The sequence below is a fragment of the Ammodytes marinus genome (genome assembly GCF_949987685.1).
Source record: "Ammodytes marinus genome assembly, chromosome: 17".
Taxonomy (NCBI): domain Eukaryota; kingdom Metazoa; phylum Chordata; class Actinopteri; order Uranoscopiformes; family Ammodytidae; genus Ammodytes; species Ammodytes marinus.
The window spans coordinates 22,131,909-22,156,373 of record NC_137221.1 but is presented as its reverse complement, the minus strand read 5'-3'; the positions used below and the strand labels follow the sequence as shown (position 1 = coordinate 22,156,373).

The 24,465-nt window shown below is 42.1% G+C and overlaps 2 protein-coding genes across 2 annotated transcripts; one reads left to right on the top strand and one right to left on the bottom strand.

The window, feature by feature from the left end:
- Positions 1-854: 854 nt before the first annotated feature.
- vars2 (valyl-tRNA synthetase 2, mitochondrial) lies at positions 855-18,944 on the bottom strand. The gene is made up of 29 exons (XM_080045762.1): positions 18,583-18,944; positions 17,981-18,062; positions 17,768-17,868; positions 16,776-16,897; positions 16,345-16,411; positions 15,792-15,889; positions 15,438-15,519; positions 14,934-15,053; positions 14,306-14,414; positions 14,136-14,224; positions 12,658-12,748; positions 11,982-12,109; positions 11,582-11,685; positions 9,866-9,947; positions 9,623-9,699; positions 9,300-9,387; positions 8,667-8,760; positions 8,482-8,552; positions 7,817-7,942; positions 7,319-7,423; positions 6,631-6,699; positions 6,308-6,386; positions 5,622-5,752; positions 4,644-4,796; positions 4,073-4,291; positions 3,451-3,562; positions 2,703-2,893; positions 1,934-2,083; positions 855-1,643 (listed from the first exon to the last, which is right to left on the bottom strand). Exons 1-29 carry the CDS (start codon positions 18,748-18,750, stop codon positions 1,572-1,574), a joined length of 3,180 nt encoding a protein of 1,059 aa, XP_079901888.1. The 5' UTR covers positions 18,751-18,944; the 3' UTR covers positions 855-1,571.
- A 1,051-nt stretch (positions 18,945-19,995) lies between these two features.
- ppp1r11 (protein phosphatase 1, regulatory (inhibitor) subunit 11) lies at positions 19,996-24,051 on the top strand. Its single transcript, XM_080045940.1, has 3 exons — positions 19,996-20,266; positions 20,872-20,980; positions 21,688-24,051. Exons 1-3 carry the CDS (start codon positions 20,186-20,188, stop codon positions 21,861-21,863), a joined length of 366 nt encoding a protein of 121 aa, XP_079902066.1. The 5' UTR covers positions 19,996-20,185; the 3' UTR covers positions 21,864-24,051.
- Positions 24,052-24,465: the final 414 nt, after the last annotated feature.

Genomic DNA, 24,465 nt, shown 5'->3' with positions numbered 1-24,465 from the left:
GGATTCTAAACTCGTTTGTTGGACCGAGTAGAACCGATCCGAAGTCCCATCCCGAACCATTTCTAGTAACGTGCTAACACAAATCTGTCATATTGTATAAAATCATTTTAATCCTCTTAATTTTGATTGTCCGTAACAGTTGCCTCCAAAAATCTGTTTCTTCTATTTTTTTTTACATTGTCACTCAAATGATTGCACTTCCATAAAAGGTCCCGACAGCTTGCTTGTATTCCCTTCTGCCAAGCTCCAAGAACATTGGATGGATCCTACACTTCCCATAATGCAATTCAATGGCATTTTTAATAGACAAGGTGTTCTTATTAAAGATGACATTGAGTTGATAATTATATTTGGCCTAATATTATAGCCTATCTAGCCTACATTATCGCATAACCTGTTAATAGAAATAAACCAGAATCAGCTTTATCAGCCAAAGTAGGCTTACTTCGCTTTACTGTGTGGATATCAGAATGCGTGTGATCAATCCTGCTATAACAGCAATTTTCATTCATCACTCCATTCATCCATCCATCCATCCATCCATCCATCCATCCATCTATCTATCTATCTATCTATCTATCTATCTATCCATCTATCCATCCATCCATCCATCCATCCATCCATCCATCCATCCATCCATCCATCCATCCGAATATGTCTAACACTTTTATTTTATATTACCAAGTAGGCCTAGTGTTTATAATAGAAATTCCTGGATGTTAAAAGTCCATCTGAGGTGGACCCAGCTAGCAGCTCACATGACATGGTTCGGCTAAACTTGAGTCAAAAAAATATCAGAAATGCAGTCGTAAGAACAATACTTCCCATTTATACATTTTACATACAGGACCGACTGACATGCAACAGATGTCATGTGCAGTAAACAGATCAACAGAGACTCTCATTGTGTTAAAGGCCCTGTACTGTATATACTCACATTATAGCCGATATGGAGCAACATTAGCATGATTTTTGTTTCTCTCCAAAAGCTCCTAAGAAGAACAAGGTCATTTTCTTAACATTAGGCTAAAGTTCCACTTTCTCTACTAGCCAGTGCCTAGTTTGTCCTCTGTTCTATTTTGTACCAACAGTAATGGATTTGGTACAGAATAGTATACACACTTTATACCTGTGCATTACACGTTGTAATCCCCAGCAGACTTAAGGCTTGGATTTACTGCTAATTAAGCGTCATATGGTTGGACCCTAGATCCTTCAGGTAACAACACGCTGACATCCCAACAAGGAAAAACACCTTCAATCCACTTTTAAAAGAGAAGTGACATCCAATCAATGAACTGCTGACATCTTTCCCCATGGTTACAGTATGTGCAATAACAAGACACATCATGTACGTCTCTTTTCATTGGACAGCCTGCCATACCTTGATCTTCAGTTATTCATTACACAGTGCAGAACACAGCAGTGTAACAGTCAGATGCTGCTTTGTGATGAGATCATGCAGTAAAGATGTACGTCTCAGACAAAACATTATAAATTATTTATTAAGGTTGTTATCAGCAGTCCACACACAGTTACTGAACGGTCCCCATCAGCGTGAGTTAGTCCCCCTATGTCTGAGCGTCTTGCAGGAGCCTCAGCTGCTCCTCAATGGTCTTTAGCTCCTGCTGCAGGGCTGACGTCTGACAGACCACAGAGGGGGAGAGGAACACACAAACGGCTTCAAAATAGGATTCATATCAACAGTTTTATACATGAGTCATCTAATTGTGTTAGATCCAGGCATGGTCCGGTATGATATTCTGACGGTATAATAACCTTTGGCAAAAATACCACAGTTTCAGGGTATCACTGTATTGCGATTACTATTATACTATGTAGGGACGAGGGAGGGGACCGCTAACTGGCTAAAAGAACCATTTTGCTTACTGAACCTTTAAACCAAATCCTAAATGGACCAATAGCGGCTCACCTTAGTATCCATGTGTTGCCTGACATGAGAGGGGACCTTGGTCAGGTAGTCTGAGGACTGGACCCGGCTCAGGATCTCCTCCAGTTTTGGAAGAAGCTTGTCTCTGCGCTGAGAGAGCTGCTGGATCTGTCTGTCAAGCTTTATTCCACTCTAAAAGAGAGAGCAAATCATACAATACTAGATGTTAGAAATGATTAAAAAAACCTATAAGAATGATTAAGGCCATGCCATTCAAATTCTTTGTAGGATTTCTGAGGCAGCACAATGCAAAGTCAATGCAGAGTCGTTGTATCATACATACACACACAGACACAACGTACTGATAGCTGTGCTAAATCAAAGTTTGAAAATGCAACTAGGGAATGCATTCCATGAAGATACAAAAATAAGATGCACTTTGGTCAAACAGAGAGGCTACTGTTTAAAAGAAATCTGGCAACCTGTCATTCATTTGATTGAAAAGTTCAAATGAAATATGAATGTCATTGTCATATGAAATACCCTGGAACTTGTTTTTTTTTGTTTTCAACTCATTTATTGTGTTTGATGTGTGTGTAAGTGTCACTACCAATTGTGTATGTATGTGTATGTTCGTATTGTTTGCTTGTAATATAACTTTTCAAAATCAATAAACAGAATTAACAGTCAGCCCTTCCCAAAGCCCTCTGGAATTTGCGAGCCTGTCTGTAACATTGGCACAGCTGTGAACTTCCACATTATTATGCTTCTGCGAGATAGCAAAGGGCTGAAGCTGATATACTGTACATACCTGAACATGGAGGTGTAGCTGGCATGTGTGGTCCACGAGGCTGACCAGGCTGCCTCTAGGTGGGGGAGTGGAGTGCTGGTCTGCCCCCTGAGGACAGTGGATGTGGAGGCTGGAGATCCGGCTTAAGATCTGAACGGCTGAGCCAAAGTGAAGCAGGACCTGGGCCTGACTGGGTGAACACACTGCCCACACTGAATGAAGCACACAACATGGAGACACACGGGTTACAGGGATTAATAATAGGGATGGGACCGATCCGAACCAATATGGGTATCGGGTCAGATATCCAACTCCGATCCGCGTACCAAATCCAAATTCCATAGTCTGTTTTTAAAACATTTTAAAATGTATTTTAACTATGAAAGAAAATGTCATTCTTCAACCATAGCTATGTGATACAGCACACATTTTAAATATGTTTTTGGCAATTCAAAAGTTGAGTTCTGATGTTCTTTTGTATTCAAAGCAGTTCAGATAAAACCTTAATGCATTTCTGTATATTTTTGCTCTTTTAAATTAGAATTGCTGTATTTCTCAAGCCTTCCTAACCTGACACATTACACCACCACCAACAAAGAAATATATAATAATGATGGTACCGGACAGTATCCGTATCGGCCGATATCCAAAACCCAGATATTGGAATCGGATCGTACTGAAAAATATTGGATCGGTGCATCTCTATTACTTAACTTTGGATCATTCATTAGTGGAGTGTTTTTTTGTTGGGGTTTGTGGATTGACTTACTGGCAGGCCTTTCTTTAGTCATGCCACACTGGGCCCGCAGTGCACGCGCCTCTCTGATCACTTCCTGGACCAGCTGGAAGTCTCTCTCCTCGGTGGGGAAATGCCAGTGTGTCTGACAGGATGGAGAAATGAATAAAACAACTCAGCTAAACTAAATGGAAAGTTGAACATCCAGCCAAAAGCCACAGAATCCAGTTAGCATTAATAGGGGGAACAAGATGACGTGTAAGAGCCTAACTAGCCAATAATAACTTCAACTTCATGGTCCGGTTTGATGGCAAAGCACACACCAGTCTCCTAACCCAGGTATATTGATCAATGATATTGATATTGAATATCGACTTCACCCAAAGCATTCAAAGCAAACTACTCTGGGCATTATTTCGCTAGGGACACCACCCAAAGACGATTTTTATTGGTTTAAAGAAATTCAAAATAAGCCAGAGCCAGTTTTACCCCTCTATAGCATTGTAAATGATAGAGTGTGCTGCCAGACCGTAGTGTGGTATGTCTGTGAGACTAGTTTGAGCCCTCACAGTAAATCCTTTCCATGATGTGAACCTTGTTGAAAGGGAGGGAAAGGCGTTTTTGTGAAGAGGGGTTGATGGTTGTGTAGTCCTACCAGCTGATTGGATGAGGGGTAGGGCTGCAGACACAGGCTGGACTGGGCAGCAGCAGCAGCAGCAGGGCTGAAGGGCTGGAGTCTCTGCCACAGCTCCTCAGTGATGTAGGGCATGAAGGGGGAGAGCAGGGCCAGAGACATGGACACACAGTGGTACAGCACACTGCTGGACACCTGGCTGCTGTCAGTCTGCTCAGCCAGCACCGGCTTTACACACTCCTACATGGTGCACACAGACAGACAGACAGACAGACAGACACAGACACACACACATTATGTAATAAAACGTCAAAATGTAATAAAATGTCACTCCATCATGTAATAACACCCGCACTAATAACTGTAATATCTTCCACATTTTGTAATAAACAGTCCAAACTGCATATGTCATACATTCTAACCAGTTGTTGTCTCAACAACTCAAACACTGTCAATGTGTTTACATCCATATCTGATATAGCATGAGGTAAAACTAATCTTTCCTTTATTAAACTGAGCAGTAAGTAGATAACTGCTAATACAAAGTGTATATATAATAATGCCATGTGAAAAAAGTGTCTGCTCTTCTCACCATGTAGACATCACAGAGGCTGTGGACCCAGAATGACTGTAGTGCCGATGTGACAGTGTGCAGCTCGTAGGCCTCAAAGGCCTGCTCACACTGTGTCACTGTGCTGTACAGCCGCGAGCAGATCCACTGGTCCATGCTGCTCAAAGGGAACGTCTGGAAAATATCAATGGGGAAAAACTGTTAAAGGTGCACTATGCAATGTCAGGGGGATGGGGCATTTATTTACATTTGTAGAGCCTGCAGTTACTTTACAAAACATATTTTCTCTACATGTAATTCTTCGTATTATATTATATCATACATAAATCAAAACAATTATTTTGAGGCACCTGGAACCAAACGTTAGACTAGAATATGTTTGTAAACCAAACTGCGGGCCCAGCCGCTGTAAACAACAGCCGTGAAACAGTAACTTTGCAGGTAGCTTTCTAACTTCAAACGTTTGTTTATTTAGAAGAATATACCTGTTCACTTCTCTGAGACAGCCAAAGTTACATAGCGCATCTTTAAAGGCACTACTGTAAAAGCCAGTCAGAATGTTTAGCTACTCCTTTGAACCTGTACTACAAACAGACTATTACATATTGCTTTAGTTGCCACCAACAAATAGGACAATGGACAACATCCCAGGCCTTAATGCCATAGGCGTGTTTTTTTATAGTTTGAGTGTCGCATTAAACTGTAGACCTTTCATATTGCTCATGCCTTGCCTGCCCATGTTAGGTTGTCTTTAGTTTTAATCCTTCAATAAAGCTTTATTTGAAGTGTAGAATCACCATAGGACAAAGCATAAGCATACAAATAATAATAAAGACCATAAATATCTAGCAAAATAGAAGCAGAATGTGTTGTTCATACAAGTAGTGATTAAAGATCCTCCATTAAATACTGTAAAACACGGTCGTGGCTTTTTCTTGTCTAAAACTTAATTTGACAGTGAAGCCAATGCTGCTGCTGCTTTATCATTATTATTTGTACCTCTTCCAGCGTTGTCACTTGCGTTGTGTTGTCACTCAACACTCCCAGTGTGAACCTCAGGGTCTGCCACATCTTATTACAGAAGTGTCTGCAGCTCTGGACGCGAGACAGGGACAGACTGATGTCTTCTCCTGATAAAGAAGGCAGACAGAAAGCATTCACAAGTTAGAACACATAGTGCGAAGGTAAATACTTTGAAGGTCAATAGTTTGGGATTACTTTGTGATATGTGGTGTTTTTACTGTTTAACTTGCGATCATTGTAAAAAAAAAAATTAAGATTATTTCTTGGCATTTCAAGCTTTATTAGATAGTACAGAGTTGAAATGGGGAGAGAGAGAGAGAGGGGGGGGATGACCTGCAGTAAAGGTCCACGGGTCGGATTTGAACCCGCGACCACTGCAACGAAGGCCAGAGCCAATGTGGTACGCGCTCTATCCACTACGCCACCGGAGCACCCCGATCATTGTAAATTAAGATAAACTAGTGACTGGTGTGATAAAGTTTTCCCCCCAATGAGGCTCAGTCCTCTCAGTAGCAGACCCGGGTTGGAATTCGGCCCGGGTCGTTCTCTGCATGTCATTCCCCTCTCTGCCCCATTTCATCTCAGTCTCTCCAAAACTGTCTAATAAAAGCAAAAATGCCAAAAAAAGGAAGATAAACAGAAGATGGATGAGAGTCTCTCACCCTGCATCCTGTGAGAGCAGAGAGCCAGTCTGAGAGCATCGGTCCCACACTGAGGAATCCCCCCAGGGAAGGCTGTCCTCTGTGGGGGGAGCAGAACACACACACACACACACACACACACACACACACACACACGCACGCACGCACGCACGCACGCACGCACGCACGCACGCACGCACACACGCACACACGCACACACGCACACACGCACACACGCACACACACACACACACACACACACACACACACACAGGTCAGAGAGGAAGGAGCCAATGTTATCAGTCAGACACAGAGGAACAGATAGGAGCTGTAGGGGGGCTGACCTGTGCTGCCATAGCAACCTGTCGCTCCCTGGGGTCAAGATTCCCCTCCTTCACTTTCTCCTCAAGTCTCTAGAAGGAACAAGGAAAAACGACAAAGACAATTATCTTAAAGGAATAGTTCAAAATTTTTGATTTCTAGCTTTCCCCCCCTCCCTCTCCGGGCTCAAGAAAAGGCGACTGAAACTGTTCCTGTAACTGTGCGTGCATCTTTGCTTTACAAATTGGCAAAGGTCACTCATCCAGGTTAGCTTAGCTCAAACACTGGTAGTCAAGGGGAGCAGGTCAAAAGATAAACTTTACAACGACACAAAACTCTCCTGTGTGCTTGTTGGGACTTGTTTATTTACCACGCTATGTTACGCTCTATTATTTTTACATCACTTGAGAATCAAATACATACTGGAAGGAAATAAAACCAGCTGACACATGCACTTCCTGGTTGATTTGCCCTTATAATATGTGTTCCTGGACATAGCTTAAACATGTGATGTGCGAACTTTGAGCGCCAATATATTGACAGGTATTAGGTTGTATTGCTTTGATGTAATTGGTTTCAGAGGGTTCTATTATCTGGCTCACTCTTGATCTCACAGTGTGTCTCAGGTTATATGTGACACATGACATTAAAAAGCATGAGCCAGACACTAGCAGTGCAGAGCCTCCTGCCGCAGGCCATTGGTCTACCCACCTCCAGGGAGACGCCATGTATCACATCCAACGGGTCGATGACATTGCCCAGAGATTTACTCATCTTTCTGCCATGTTGATCTCTGACCAGAGAGTGAAGTAAGACCTGATGGGAGGGAGAGAGAGGGAGAGAGAGAGAGAGAGAGAACAGGAGGGGTTGACATGACACTGGGAATCATCAATAGTTTCTGTACAAACATTGGCTTTTGGGATAGCCTGGAAATCCAGACCCACATCTAGAACGATGTAGGGTCTGGCAATGAGCGATAGACCTTCCCAACTCAAGGGGCGGCACCAACGCATGCATTTAAAAATACCACGCAATTGGATAGCACTACGATCAGAGCACGATTTGATTGGAATTCTCTGACATAGTTAATGAGCTCCAATGGATCATGCCCTGTTTCGCTGCCGAGCAAATAGAAATTTCCTATCGGCTAGTCTGGATTTCCAGGGTATATATTTCTGGGGGAAGTTTCTCATGTTAAAAGAAATGAACCTGTTTAAAAGGCAGCTGTCCGGTCAGCTCCGTGCCCAGCATCACCATCCTGGCCACCCAGAAGAAGATGAGGTCGCTGCCCGTCTCCAGCAGGGAGTTGGGGTAGAAGCTCTGGAGGTCAGCCGTCTGTGTGTGGGGAGAAGTGTGGCTGTGGTTATTATGATTTGATTGGATTTGATTTAGGATCCCCCATTAGGTATTACTGTCGAAACAACTATTCTTCACACAAAATATGTAACAAAAAAAGATGTTGGACATCCTCACTATCATATGCAGTTGAAGATGATTTCAAATGGCTATTTTCAGTTTATTTATTTTTAAACTGATCTCACTTGTAATCTGTGTTCTATGCAGTGGTACTAGCATTTTCCAATTTGACATTGCCCTATTGCATATACCTATACATTCAGGTGTATGATTCAAAGAAATAAGGCTGTTGATTATTTATTTATTCTGTTTTTAGACCTATTTTATTTCTGTTATTTCTTATTCTAATATTACTCTGATATTCTAATGTATCTGTGCATAGGTCTGCATGCTTGTCTTCTCATTGGAAATTGGTTCTGCTTTACTTTATATGGTTAAGCACTTTGTAACAGTGTTAAGAAAGGTGCTCTATATAAATAAATAAATGTAAAATGTGAAAGGATCTGAAGTTGCAGTACCTGCTCAGGCCAGCCAAGCATGGCGAAGGGAAAGAGGCCAGAGGAGAACCATGTATCCAGTACATCAGGGTCTGTATAAAGGATGGGAGGATATTGTTAATGTTGATGGCTATGTGTGTGTGTGTGTGTGTGTGTGTGGAGTAAGGGTTCTTCTTATTGGCTAATAGGAACAGCATGTCAGTCACCCTGAGTCAAAGTCATGTCTTCTGGCTTCACTCCATATTTGACAGCGGCTCTCTGTCGGGCCTCGTCCTCACTGCGCCCCCACACCCAGCGCTCCTACAACAAACAAACACACACATGCACACTGACACTTGGGACACACTGACACTTGGGAAACACTGGCTTTTGTACTAAAGTTAGGTCCATTTTGCCGTTTCAGTGGAGGGGGATTTGTTTAAATTTTTCCAAATCCGGTAGGTCGTTCACAAAACATATTTTCTCTACATGTAATTCTTAGTATTGAATAATTCGAAATCAATTTTTTTTTTGAGGCACACCGGTAAACCAAGTGTAAGAAGAATAGAATATGTTTGTAAACAACACTGTGGACCCATGCTGCTGTGACCAACACCAGTGAAACAGTATAACTTTTCAGGAAGCTTTCTTACTTCAAACAGTGTTCCAGGGATCCAATTATTCCTGTGAGGAACGTTTTTTTATTCAGATATGAGGTACTATTTTCACTTCTCTGAAATGCCCCAAAGTTACATACTGCACCTTTAACCTTTAGCTCTAACTACTCTTCAATTTTCGACCCTAACATTTCAAATAAATATTACTGGTTTAAGCCTATACATATCCACACATAGCCCAACCTCTTGTTCATCAGTGGAATTAAGAAGCTCCACTTGGTACGCAGGGATCTGATGACCCCACCAAAGCTGTCTGGAAATGCACCAATCACTGTGAAGCGAAACACAAGTACATTGTTGACAGGCCATATGTTGAAACAAGGACTCATTCATCATCAAGAGTGGGGTGATTTCACACTTCACACACGCACGCACGCGCGCGCACACACACACACACACACGCACACACACACACACACACACACAACCATTGTTCATACTCATCCCCACTGTTCAAACACAGATAATTTAGTCCAAGTAAAAGGTCAGAGGTCAGCACAGCCTACCTGATGTTGCCCAACCAATTCTGCCATGTCTTGGTGTAGAAGTGAGGGATGATTTCCAGCTCTCCATCCTCCACAGCCTGATATGAAATACCAATAGTTACATTTGAAAGAGTTGAAGGGATGAGACTCGCCTATTCTATTCTTGACACTATTCTGAGCTTGACACAGTTACTTGAAAACCTGATGCACCTAGAAACCTTAATATACCAAAGGTTGTCCCTAAATATCAATCAATACACATACCTGTATAGCTCTTTTAGCCATTTCATCGCAGCTCACAAACCACTGTTTCTTGAGGAGAGGTTCAATGATGTCTCCAGAGCGGCTGAGACAGGGAGGAGGACACATGGGCATAAGCTAAAGACACAAGGCACAAAGCTAGACGAACATTACCACGCTGCAGCCTCTCTCATCTGAGAACCATATTAGAACCATACGTGCCTCAATTACATTCAGTTTGACCAATAATCATATACATCTCTCGTGAAATTATGAATGGCATCAAGTGTGAAATATGTTGTGACACAGGTTTTAAAGTCCCAAAGCCACATTCAAGATGTGTAGCCTGTTGAGCAAGTCTGCTTTATAAAAGAAGCCGACAGACAGTTTTGTCATTAATTAGCTACTTAAAAGGTTCAGTAGGCGAAGTGTTTTTTTAAGATAACTTCCTGTCAGTTACTGCAGTTTGCGGTCCCCTCCCTCGTCCCTACGTCACCACATTAATGCACTGCGGTCTTCAAGCAGCGAGTAATCTAGCGCCATCTCAGATCGGTAAGTGCGATAAAACATGTTAAAACTTGTCTTTAGAAAAAAGGTAGAATAGTATACCTTCATTACACATGGCACATTCTCACTACAATCAGATTCAAAGACGAGTGCCTTGGTTTTTTTCTTGATGCTCACCAAAGGCACAGTTTAGTTTGAATGCAATAGAGCCTGCTGAGTGGACAGGAGACAGGGGACAGGCGGCGGTCTCACATAGTGTTCATAGAACAGAGAAGATGGGCATCAATATTAAATCAGCATAGCTATCAAGACTCTAGATCAACCACATAATGACTCACCATACTTTAGAGAAACACTAAACTCTTATGTCTGCATCCTCTCTTTGTGTATGTGGTGTGTTGTGTGCATTGATTGAAGCCGTAATTTACTCTTGAGTGCTGCATCATTCAGCCTTCTTCAAGACTGTGGTGTTTGTATTGTTGTTATATTTTCATTGGGTGTTACTCACTAATGCATTGAGGTCTAACAAAAGAGACGCTTCAAATATTTGTAAAGAGGATTTTTCAAGTATTCCATGTTGACACACATAAGCACATAATCAATCAAATTGAAATAGTTAGACTTCTAATACTGATGTGATATTAACAAAACAAAAGAAATGCTACACTATAATAAGAATACACTAATAAATCCTGTGTTCTGATTGGTCAATCACAGCATTCTACGCTTAGTTATTTCTGGATAATGACAGCTATTAAGGATAATTACCTGTTGCTATGGATATTGTTCTAATGGAATCACTGGGTCTACAAACAGTTAGGCCTACTACTCCTTACAATGGAATACTTTTTCAACATGACTTTTGAATGTATGTTGAGATCAGGGAACCTTGGGGTCATGGTTAATGTCTGAAAAAGACTCCAGTCAAGACGACGTGAGTGAGTTGCCACAGAGAGTTACATCGTTACCTACACACCCCAATCAGCACACACACAGGATAATGCGGTGTGACATTCCAATATGTTCCTTAAAGGGAAGACTGCATAACCCACAGTAGACCCGCTGTGGTGTGGTTAGTTAACATCAATTATATTTGGTGTACTGAAGTTCATTTCTTTAAAAGTGAAGAGGAGTGTTCTTTGTTCAAAAAATATTTTTGCACTGGCAGAGCAGAGACATAAATATGAGTGTGGTGTTGTGTGTGTCTGTGTGTGTGTGCGTTGGTTCTCCCACCTGCAGATGGGTAAAGTCATGGGGTGACTCTTCTTTCCTCTGAAAATCTTCTTCTCAGCCAGGGCCTCCACTACCTGCTGTCTGGCATCAAAACGTTTCACTCCCTTCAATCAGACACACACAGACATGACATGGTGACAACCTGAGACAGTTGAGCTAGCACATATCCAGATGAATGACTTTTATATTCACTGTTTCTGCTATTTTATTTATTCGTTTTTTTTATACCTATTTTATATTCTGTTCTTTCTTATGATATTAAAATGTTTCTGTGCGTAGGTCTGTATGCCTGTCTTTTTATTGGGGATAGGTTTTTGCTTTATATTTCATTGTGAAGCACTTAGTAACAGTGTTAAGGTAGGTGCTATATAAATAAATAAATGGAAATGTGTTGATGCACCTGCAGCCACTGTCCACAGGGGGGCAGCATGGCCCCGTCTCCTCCAATCACAGTGAGGCGCGGCAGTGAGTGTCTCTGTGACAGCAGGAAGTCAGCGTGGTCATGAGCGGGAGTCACCTTCACTGCACCTAGAACACACACACAGGTTATCCATCATAACATAGTATCAGAGCAGCATATCCAGGCTGGACAAAATAACAGGAACAACACATTTTACTCTCTGACAAATGATGAGACTTGCCCTGTGTTCCAATCCCCATACTTTCTGCTATTTAGTGTAATAGAATAAAGATTTTGTGTCAGAGTGGTCAGAATTTGGTATGCTTAAAAATACCCGGATGCCCTACTACATGCGGTCGAGATTTTCCAGTGTTGAAATCAGGATGCTCTTTGGGGCGATTCTGACCCACAATCCAGTACGCACCCGAAGTGACGTCACATCGACGGAACCTCTGTATGAAAATAACCAGGGATGAGAAGGGTATAAAAGCAAGAGGCAAGATTAAGGCCCGATGTTAGGATGAAATAAATAACTAAAGTATGTCCAAATTGGATCAATGCCTTCTGCATGCTCACTAGATTATTTTAAGGATCAGCTGTAGTTTGTAGAATAGAAAAAAGAAAGAGTATGCGATTTGGAACACAGGCTATGTTCTGACAGTAGTGTTTCAGTTACCAGTTCCTAGCTCCATGTCCACCATTGTATCGGTGATGATTGGCAGCAGTCTGTTAGTGAAGGGATGTCTGCACTGCTTCCCATGAAGGGCCTAGAACAAAGTGCACAAAGCAGCAGTGAGTAGGACTGCTCCATGGTCAACCTGGATTTACAGAGATGTGATGCAGTACGATGAAATACTTCACATGTTAAAGGTGCAGTGTGTAGAGTTTATTGGCATTTTTGCTACTTTTTGGCATTGGGGTTCAGGTAGTCTCGCAAAGCCAGACCAAACTACAGCACGTAGTATGGTCTGGAAGCACTCTGTTTAGAGCCGTCTATTCGGGTGGGGAAACCGGGGGAAACTGGGCTAGCCTGTTTGTATTTGTTTAAACCAATCACAATCATCTAGGGCGGGGCTAACCCCGGGAAGCAGCAGCGGTGTCCTGCAAAATAGAGCCGGGGGGGGACTTATTTTGATGGAACGTCTTCACGTCCAGAGACTGTCAGAGAAATGGCTAAACCCGCAAACGCCACACAAAAACTATTAAAGACAAAAGGAATATACATAGTATGTTGCTTTCTAACCAGCATGTCAAGACACCATACACTTTAGCCCCCGAGGAGCTCACGGGATAACTTAACCGGAGTTAACTAGCCACGTAGTGTTATCTCTGGTAACATTATCATCGGCGGTTGAGAGGACGGCTACGGCGGTCGAGTATAATTTTTAGCATTCGAGAACTTATGTCACCACCTCCTATCGCTGTAGTCAGAGCCGTAGTCCGTCTGTTTACAGGCAGAACAGGGTTTTGACGTTGTGAGCGCTACACCAACTGCAGCAAGTAGCCGTAAGAGTTGCTAGGTGATAGTGGAAGCCGTTGGAATCTTTCCCCGTCGCTAAAACACCGCTGCTTAGTCCCTCACCAAAGAAAGGGAACAGCGGATCTTAATCTAGCTGGTTATAAGGTCCGGTGCTCAATTCAAACCCCCACGCTTCATTTTCCAGAGTTTATGAGGGTATTTCTGCCCGGGGGTAGTTGTACAATGAAGTTGGACAGCTAGGCTAGGCTAAGTTAGGCTGCGTCCCGGACCGCCGCCGCCAATATTATTATCCCGAAGTATAGCCACACTTTATTTCTGTCTACAGTAATGTGACTTCTCACACCCTGTGTGTGTGTGTGTGTGTGTGTGTGTGTGTGTGTGTGTGTGTGTGTGTGTGTGTGTGTGTGTGTGTGTGTGTGTGTGAGAGAGAGCGCTGCACATAAGCACACGGGTTGACTGAGCGAATTGTTTCCGAATTTGAGGGGGATCACAATAGGGGAAAGCCAGCAACCGGAAAAGGAGGGGGCTGCGTCAGGGCTGCGTTGCTTTTCGACGCAAGCGAATAGACGCTGGCGGAAGTGGTCATGCCAGACTAGGGTTCAGGCTCCTTTTTCTTTTGTGCAGAATCTGAGTATTTCTTAATAACACTGAAATCAAAAGAAATGTATACTAGCCTGATATCGAGGGTCGTCAGGGTGAACTGCTACAGCCACGTCACCCAGCATGGTCTCAGGCCGAGTGGTGGACACCGCCACCTCCCCATCTGAAATATACAATGGCTTCATAATGAAACAACTAAACAGTACAAGCCCAAGCTAATGTATCATATATCACAAATACTCACCATGGCCATCTATAGGGTAGGCAAAGGTAAACATTGTTCCAAACTCCACCTTGTCTTCATAACCGGGAACAGACAACATGGTGGGCCCAGAAAGCTCCTTGGAATCAACCTGACAAGAAAATCCATCCACACTTTGAAGGTGTTGTGCATATACAATTTTCGACAAATGTCCCGTTGTTGTCAGTAACAGCAAAGGAATACACAAAAACAATTTCATATTGTGTAAAATAATAACAATAGGAGAATGCTAGTCCTGTGTCAACGTGTGAACATTATTATTAATATATTAGGGTCTGTGGTGGATTAAATAGCTATTTACCAGACTTTGCTGAGCAGAGAGTCTTAAAAAGGTTAGGGGTCACTAGTAAGAGGACACAGTTGACCTTATTCTACTGTTCATCAAATGTCTTTTTAAATTGTAATTGACTATGCTTAGAAATGTATTTTAGGTGAAACACTAAACAAATACACCAACATCTGATTCCAAGTATGAAACCAAGTCCATATCATTGGCTAGAGAGAGAGATGATTCAAACAGTAGCTTCTGGTTGTTGATGTGCCTACACAGCTACAGTATGTGTCTGAGCTAGCTGTGCTTATCTAGTCCATGCAGGCAGTGTTGTTTGACCTCTATGTCGGAGATAGCAGACTCCAGGGCACAGCTCCAGTTGACCAGGGCTTCAGAGCGGTAGATGTGACCCGAGTCACACAGCCTGACGAAGGCCTCGGTCACAGCCCTGCGGTAACTCTGGAAGAACAATCCATCAATCCACCATTTTAAAAAGGAACATCAGAAATCATTTGCAACAATCAACACTTACTGCTCTGAAAGAGATATGTTCCAGGAGGTGGTACATTAAGTAATGAACATAACATTGATTTTTTTTGGGGGGGGTACAGACAGTTCAGTAAGTCAATGCCACACCTTTGCTTAAATGTGATCGCAAACCTAGAAATAGATAGTAGAATCTTAAATATTAATAGTTTTTCTACATTCAATGTGCCATTAAATGTTCCTTGATCCTCAAACTTTATCATTATTTGCATGTGTTAATGTGAAGATGTCATATCTTTTTATTGTGGTGGTCTCAGACTTTAGGAGCCTGTTTGTATGAGAGTAAAGTCTTCTTACTGGATCCATAGTGAAACAAGCTCTGCTCCAGTCCAGAGAAGCTCCCAGCCTCCTCAGCTGCTGCTCAATCTCTTCTCCCTTCCTGGGACAGATAGAGAGACACATAGAATTAATATAAATCAATCTTAATGTGGTGTTAATGTTCATATTACTGTTTATTGTGTGCTGTGTACATTTGGACAAATTGTATTTTGATGCTTTGGCAACATTGTTAGTGAAAGTCTCATGCCAATAAAGCCCCTTTGAATTGAATATAGACTCACAGAAACACACACAGAGACACACAGCAGCACACAACTAGTCAATCAATAGTAGATGAAAGTTGATATACTGTGAACGTAGAGACAGACTCACTCATTCTTCCATCTCCACACCTCCTCTAGAAACTCTTGTCTGGTGAAGTCGTGTCTGCGCTTTCCTGTCTCCCTCAGCAGTCTCCTCTCCACCACTGTCTGAAGAACACACACACACACACACACACACACACACACACACACACACACACACACACACACACACACACACACACACACACACACACACACACACACACACACACACACACACACACACACACACACACACACACACACACACACACACACACACACACACACACACACACACACACACACACACACACACACACACACACACACACACACACGATTTACATTTTTGTATGTGTATGTGCATGAATGTGGGAGAACCATCTTAATGAGAGCCTACATTATTTACCACCTCATAATCAAACAGCGAATATGCTGACATGTCAGACAGGTCAATCTATGAAGACAGCCTTTCATGTGCATGGCTTTGAGGGATGTATTTATTACCATTTAACCATTGTGAGCATATCCATAGTTTAAACTGTCCTGAACAATGAAGTGAAAGGAGATTGTCCTACCTGTGTTGCGATGCCTGCATGGTCACACCCAGGGAGCCACAGCACTCTGTGTCCCTGCATCCTTCTCCTGGTGGAATACATAGTCATACATAGAACTGCTCCATCAACAACAAACCATCTGACAAATTCAGCAAGTCATTATACACACAACATGCTGCATATCAACGCTGTCTGACGGAAACCTTGTATCTCCATTTTTCTTCTTATAATTTCTCTTCATAAATCAGTGCTATTGGTCTGTGTGTGGGTTTTTTATTAAGTTGTAACCAATGAGAAGTATTCAAACGGAACTTGTGAATTGACGACGCAGAGTTCATTTCTTTAAAAAAATACAGCGTTTTTTTTTTTTTCTCTTTTTTTTCTGAAAAATGACTGTTTTGGACATACAAGCTTTCGGCCCGACAGTGAAGATAAGTGTTGTAGTCAGTTACCGTCGAGCCAGGGCGTCCTCTACAGCTACAGTCAGCGCGTGGCCCAGGTGCAGCGTGCCCGTCACGTTAGGCGGAGGGATACACAGAGAGAAGGTCCGGTCCACAGCGTGAGATAACCTCTCCTGACACAGACCACAGGACATTATAAAAGTTTGAAATGAGATGAGAAATAGACAGCACTCATGTGTGTGTGTGCCAGTGAAAAAGACACTAGCGCTTTTTTTTGTCCAAAGATGCTAGAATCAACCAAAACTGAATGTTCCTCGTAGCATCTTACATATAATTTAAATGAAAGTCTGTATTAAAGTGAAGTAATTAAACAGTGGTATTTCTTGATCCACTTGATTTCAGGTTAGGTGGTTAGATCCTTGGCCCCGCCACAAGTCCAAGTGTCACTGGACAAGACACTGAAGCCCAAATGTCTCCCAATAGTTAGCTTTCACCCTGCATGGTTGCTGCTGCTATCAGTGTATGAATGTGTGTGTGAATGTCATAGGTGTGTGTATAAGAAAAGGGCTTCACCATACAATAAGTATCACGTTACATGGCTACATTGGATGATATATCACAATTCATTGCTATTCAATGCATATTGCGATATTTTTTGCGAGATTCAGTGAAAATATAAAAACAGAGCTGAAATACAAGTTGCTGTGTAAGATCTAGGTGGTCTTAATACATCACATCACATTGTATTGATAATTAAACGCAGACTTTAATTCAAATTCGAAAACCCTGCAATTGGAGACAACTAGCCGTACTGCGACATCTACATGAGCAGAGGTTGTAGTTCACAACCCATTTAAACCCTGAGTTTTTTCTCTCTAAAATATCGATACTGGAGCTGACGATACGATACAGAAAATAAATATTGCTGCAGTATCTAATTATTTTAGCACAGCCCCAGAATGGCAACAATGTGTCTCAATGAGCTTACCTGCATAGATAAAGGTTTTAAAGAAAATAAGTGTTGTAGTGTGTAAAATGCTCACATGTTGTTCTGGACTGAAGTATCCCTCTTTCTCCCACCACTCATACCAAGAGGCCTCCACATACTCTGGACTGTACGAGGATGGGAAGAGAACGCTAGTGTCTGCAACAACAACAAACATAAGAGTTTAAGTTTCTCAGATAAATAGAAACAGGTAGAATAACATGGTGCTGGTAAATGTAGTGAGGAGAGATGGGGGGGGGTTAATAGTGACCTTTCTTTGTCCCAGGAGGAGTGTCAGCAGTGTATACTATCTCCTGCTTCTCAGTCCATTGCACTGCTTTCTCTTCAGCACTCTGCAAACACACACACAATGTCACAGTTCAACACGTGTTGGGTCAAATGTTGCTGCCAACACCTTTAATTTATTTATTCCATACAGTGAACACAACTGTCTTCAGCCAATATCAATACCTATGTAAGATTTTTTTTTTCTGCATCCATGTTGTGAAGTGTTGATTTGTAATGTAGGCCTATCCAGTTTGCTGTACTAGTTTATGAGGGTAATACTGCGTGTCAGACAAAACAAGTGGTTACTATTAAATGAAACAATGTCACCACCTTTGAATTCGTAGAATGTTCTATTGTTAACCTCTTTATTTTACTGGGCAAATTTCATATTCATAAAGCCAAACACTCTAACTCAGCCACTCCCCCCCCCCCCCTTTTTTTTTAGCTTATTCTTCAATTGAAATATTTTCATTTTGAGAAATGACATGTCTTTCAGTAACTCATTTTTACTGAGAATTATTTATTAAAGGAGTGTCAGCTGTCAACAGTGGACGTGAGTGTGTCATGTGTGTTGGTCCTACCCACCCCGCTCTGTGGGGACAGTATCGCCTCGTCTCGCTCTAGCCTCCGCCGCCGTTTCTCTGCCCGGGGCCGCTGAGAGGAGGAGGAGGAAGATGCTGGGGGTTTGGAGCAGAGTCTGGCTGCCCCTGTCCCCGCAAGCCTCCCACCGAGGACCCGCGCTCTCCTCCACATGCTCCTCTAGCCTGATACTACACACACACTGTCACTGGGATTCACACAAAGTAAAACTTTTCTACACGTCAACAGTTCATATTCCAAACACCGTGCGCTGACCTTTAACTGGGCCAACTATTCACCGTATAGGCAACGAAGTGCATTTCTACAATGCTGTTAATTATATTTAAACATCACATCACTGTATAACCTCGGATAATAACTGGGATACTGTTTGGAGGACCCAATTTATTGACGGACTTGACTGGTGACAGGAAATATACGTCTTCTTCTCTGATTTGGTTAGTTGTAATCCTTTGTGTCGCATTACTGCCCCCTGTCACTACACGATCTGAGGAGCCTGCACGATATGAGGACCGCATGCGCAGAACGGCCGCCATCTTGGAAAGCCCGCAGTCGCCTAGGCAACGCACGTCAGCGTCCTCACCCCCTCCCCCCCCAAAGGTTCCCCGTGAGCACAAACACACACACACAAAGTCCGTGGGTTAGCAGCCCCGTAACTGAATTTAATTCCAACACGTAATCTGTAGCATGATTAACTGTTATATCTTCATAACAAACTAAATGTCATGAAAATCGGTTCAGAATTGAGCGAGTTACAGTCTGTTTTAAGTGCAGTCTGTGGCTCTCCAAAACACTTTAAGCTAAGCGGGCTGTCAATGATGGCGGCCATTTTGCGCACGCGCACCTCATATCGTGCAGGCTCCTCAGATCGTGTAGTGACACCCCCCTCTGGAGTTGACGTAATCCGACCTACACTGTCCGGATTGTACAGGGTTTAAAATGTAAAATGTCTATTGGCTCATACAGAGCTGAAAATATATTTAAGATATTCTGGAAGGCAAATATTAATAAAAAAAAATAACAGTTCATTAAAAATAAAAAATAAAAAATAAATAAAAAACGTTTGCAACGATGATCACTTCCGCTCACAGCAGGATATATTGTCTGTCCGTCTGGAAATAACTTCCCCACAACAACTCTTTTTCTGTCAAGGTAAATCCAAAAACAAAGCGCATCCTGCCGACTTTTTTACACATTTAGCTATTTACCAAAACACGGTTTATCACAAAATCAATATGCTTGTGTACTGTATCGTGGTTATTGCACACATAATATTAGGACATGACACAGTGTTTCTGTGACGTTATAATTCACATAGCTGCTCAGTGTTTTGAAGTAAAACCATCCCACTTCCGTGTTGTCGCTGACTCATGAAGCAGCTTGACTGTGTGTGTTAGCCACATCTCAGCTAAGTGCTCACACCTCCTATTCTCCAGGTTAGCAACCGCCACTTTGGATAGAATTAGGGATCTAAGGAATAGAGGTCGGTCATTGTAGCTTTAATATTATTATATTGCAAACTTACTGTCTTATCTTTTTGACGTCTTAACGCTAAGCTATCGGTAGCGCTAGCAGAGCAGCCGCAGATATGGCGGAGGCGTCCGGGACATCGAGTGAGACGATAACGGAGACGATAACGGAGACGAGCACGCCGCCGCCGCCCCAGCAGGTACACACTTGCACGGACAGAACGCTCATATTAGCAGCCTTATGATAGCAGCTTATCAAGGCAGGCAACGACTACATATGTATATGGAAACGCCTTTCACGTCAGTATAACGGTATGCATTAACAGCTATGGGAGGCAAACAAACAAACAGAATGCCATTACCACACTAACAACGTCCACAGCACACACACACACCTATTCAGACCTGAACTGAGCCTGGAGGCCACTAATTTAAAGGATTAACAGTATGAAGAGACATTCATCTGATACAACCCTGTCCATGTGCACCTGCTCTGCTTGTTGTTCCTGGTACATTTCCGATGAAAGGAAATTGTTATAGTCAAACATACAATACTATTCTAGACAGTAGTGTTCGTGTTTGGTGTATGGGAATGTCTGTAACCAGAAGAGTGGAAGATGTTTTAGCAGGACATTCATGCCCACCATGTTGCTTTCAAATAATTCAACCTAACTCCACATTTTTAACATCGATTAAATGATACCTTCTACATTAGCTTCTGCTCAGGACTGCTCAGGGTGTTTATAACCTAACAAGCCAGAGAGCCAGCTCTCATTGGCCGATTGACCTGTGACGTGTTGTACAGGAGGGGCGGAGCCTGACCATCAAGCTGAGGAAGAGGAAGACGGAGAAGAAGGTGGAGTGGTCCAGTGACACGGTGGACAACGAGCACCTGGGGAGAAGGTCTTCTAAGTGTGAGTCTATGGTCCTCCTCATCAGCACACACACCGACATGGAACTCATGCAGGGGGTAGGGGGGGGGGGGGGTTTCAACCAAACTAAACAAGACAGGTGTGATTGTTATGCCTTGGTTACACTATAGGTGTGGCAGGAGCCTGGCAGAGTGTGCCGTGCCTCTTTCTACTCAAGTTCCCATGTTCAAAGGTGAAACTGTTCACACATTTTGCCTGGCATCTCGTCCCTGAAATCAGCCACCATCTCTTAACTAATCACAATATGACATGCAATGATTTGATTTTTGTATTCACATTGTAGCGTGACACATGGAATCAGTAGAGCTGTGATAATGGGATGTGCATTGCAGATAAATGTTTATGCCTCAGCTGACCAAAGAAAGAATACCAAACGGCCCCCTGTCTGTCACACTTGATAATCACCCTGTGAAGGTATATTATTATTACATGAAATCAGGCCACAACAAGCTATTTTTACACTCACTTTGAGGTTCTATTTCTGATCAGCTTTGTATGCACAGGGGCTCATGCAGTATTTTGGAGCTTCCAGTGAGCCAGTGAAGGCATCCTTTTGTAGCTGTAGATCAATCCTAACACACTGTGTGTGTGTGTGTGTGTGTGTGTGTGTGTGTGTGTGTGTGTGTGTGTGTGTGTGTGTGTGTGTGTGTGTGTGTGTGTGTGTGTTGTGTTTGTGTTTGTGCTTGCAGGCTGCTGTATCTACGAGAAGCCCCGTCAGTTTGGAGAGTCTTCGTCTGAGAGCGATGGAGAGGATGATGATGATGAAGGCTGTGGCAGCGCTCACTGTATCCTGGGCCACGGGGGGGGTCGGCCGGGGCACGGACAGAGTGGCACAGCGCCCACTAAAGGCTCACACACACACTAATGAGTAGTGCACGGCTCACCATTACAACACCTCACTCTTTGTTTTTTTTTTATAAGTTCCATCACTTGAGGTCAGTGCAAAACCTGGATGCTGCATTCCAGTCATGTGTCAGACACTGTCCACTTTGCTGGAGCAGGATCACAACATGGACATTAGCCTTTCAACTGCTAAAAGCGTATGTCAGTCGTGCTCAACTGACACATACGTCACATGGAACGGTGACTGCGTGTCACACATAAAATGTCTTTTTGAACTATTTATCACAAAGGAGAGACGCTGTGATGAGTGTCAGAATTAAAAGAACCATGCCAGGTTTGAGGCACGATTGAGGCTCTTTTACAATAAGTCACACACTGTATACTTAACAATGTCACTCGCATTTTAAAATGATTGGATCGTAGAATTTGAGAGGCACTCCTGTTTTTCCAGGGTTGTGTCTGTGAAAGTGCTATAAGGGTTTGCGATTGACAATTATTCTCATCGGCGATTAATCTGCTGATGTTTTTCTTCAGTTTTGTCCAAAAGCCCAAACATTTTCCCCCCTGTCCCATATGCTAATGTTCAGATATATTAGCTGATTAAAACACTCAAACAATTTTCAATTAGTTTCTGTTAATCTTTTTTTTTGCTCTTCCACCTGCTCTAGCACCCAATGACATCTAAACGATCTCAACAATAGTATATGTTAATGTAATCACTTTGGTTTGTGAATTTTAGCCCTAGTCCTAATCACATCACCGCAGATTTGAGAGTCCCATAAATAAATGTATTGACATTGCAGCATATTGGTCTTAGTGACTTGAGGCATCTCTGGAATGCAGCATCCATTGTATGTATGTGTGGAGATAGAGAGGCCATCAAACCTTGTCTGAGTGGCTTGATAACTTAAAGACAAAGGTAATTGTGTACAACAACACGTCACATTGTTTCTTAATGTTTTATTTATTTCCTGGTCTTAATTCCAAATGTACTAATTGCTTGACATGCAGTGGATCACAGTCTGTGTGTTGTATCGTTGCAATTACAAGTGGATGACGACAGGACGCCAACAAAGATGTCCACTCTTGTATACGTTGATTATCTGCTTTTTGTTCTGATTGGTAGATCAGTTTGAGTTAATGCCAACTTTACCATGACTGTTGACAGAGCCGGTGATGACATCATAACTACACATGAATTGTCAGTACGATCTGTTAGCCCCTGGAATATGTTATTTTGATGTGCATAAATTCATTCACTTGATTCAACAAAAGCTGTTCTCATAGCGACAATACCTTAAACCTGCACTCACACAGTTAGCTGGATCATGACTAACACCTTTTAAATGGTTAACACTAAAACCTCAAGTCATCCTCAGATACAGTGAACAATTGTTGTCTTTATCATTTTACATCAAAACGTGTCAAATATTAAGAAAAAAACAACCAATTATGTTATTCACAATTTCAACTATGATGAATAGTAAAACACATATATGATCAATCAGGCTATATCGACTCAGTTCACAGAACTAATCAGATAGATAACTGCGTCTCGATGACCAAGATTAAACATACAAACTGCTCAGTCAGTCAGTTCAACACATTGTTTAACTGTGTCTCTAGTGCCTGTTATTGGTAGAAAGGTTGGTCTTAATGTATGTTGGGAGGACTGAATTATCTAGGGAATTTGTTAAAAAAATTAAAATTAAAAGACCTTACCTGACTAACATCATGTTGGCATGCATGGATGTTAAGCTATTTCATTGGCTTGAAACAAAAACTTACACACTTGGAAAAAAATCAGTCAGCTAAGTTCAAAGGCTGAGAGTATAACTCTCACCTGGTCATTTTAGAGATATCAACTGGACAATCCTGGAAATTCAAGAATGCTGTTAACAGTTGTTTCTCTGCGTACGATCAGTGTTGAATACGATAAACGTACATTTCTGTTCCCATTCACTTCAGCTGACTGTTGCCCTGCGTTCCAAATCACATACTTTTTTCTTTTTACTGTACAACATACTATAAAGCATGCTGGTTTCCATACTTCAAAATGCTATTGGATGTATTAGGCCACCTTTGTATTTTTGGCATACTGCATTTTGACATGCATGTATTGGGACATCCTAAATCTTTTTTTTTTCTGGCATACTAAATAGTATGGAAGTATGGGTAATTAGAACACAGGGATGGTCATAAAAAAATAATCTACATGTTGACGCTATATCCTTTAATTGAAAATGGTGGCTACTAGTTTTTCGTCGTGTTGAATTGATGTGAGGTCAAATGAAGGTGAAGCTTTCTATGATCCAGCTAATGGAGGTGCATGACTGATACTCATGTCTCAGCTATGATTCATCACACCATGTTTAATATCTGACAAGTGGAGTTCAATGCACTTCAGTTCATTTATGCCACCACTTTTTATGTACGTACTATACACATTGACATTGTGACATAATGTACATTGTTCTTGTACTGGTAATGCACCTTTCTGTATATACTATTAGGCATAATAAGAGCAGATTTAATGTGAATTAAAAGTTTTGAACTGTGAGTAAATTGTCTTGTAAAATGTGGTTTTATATATTCAGTTGGAGTATGACACTAGTTATGTGTGA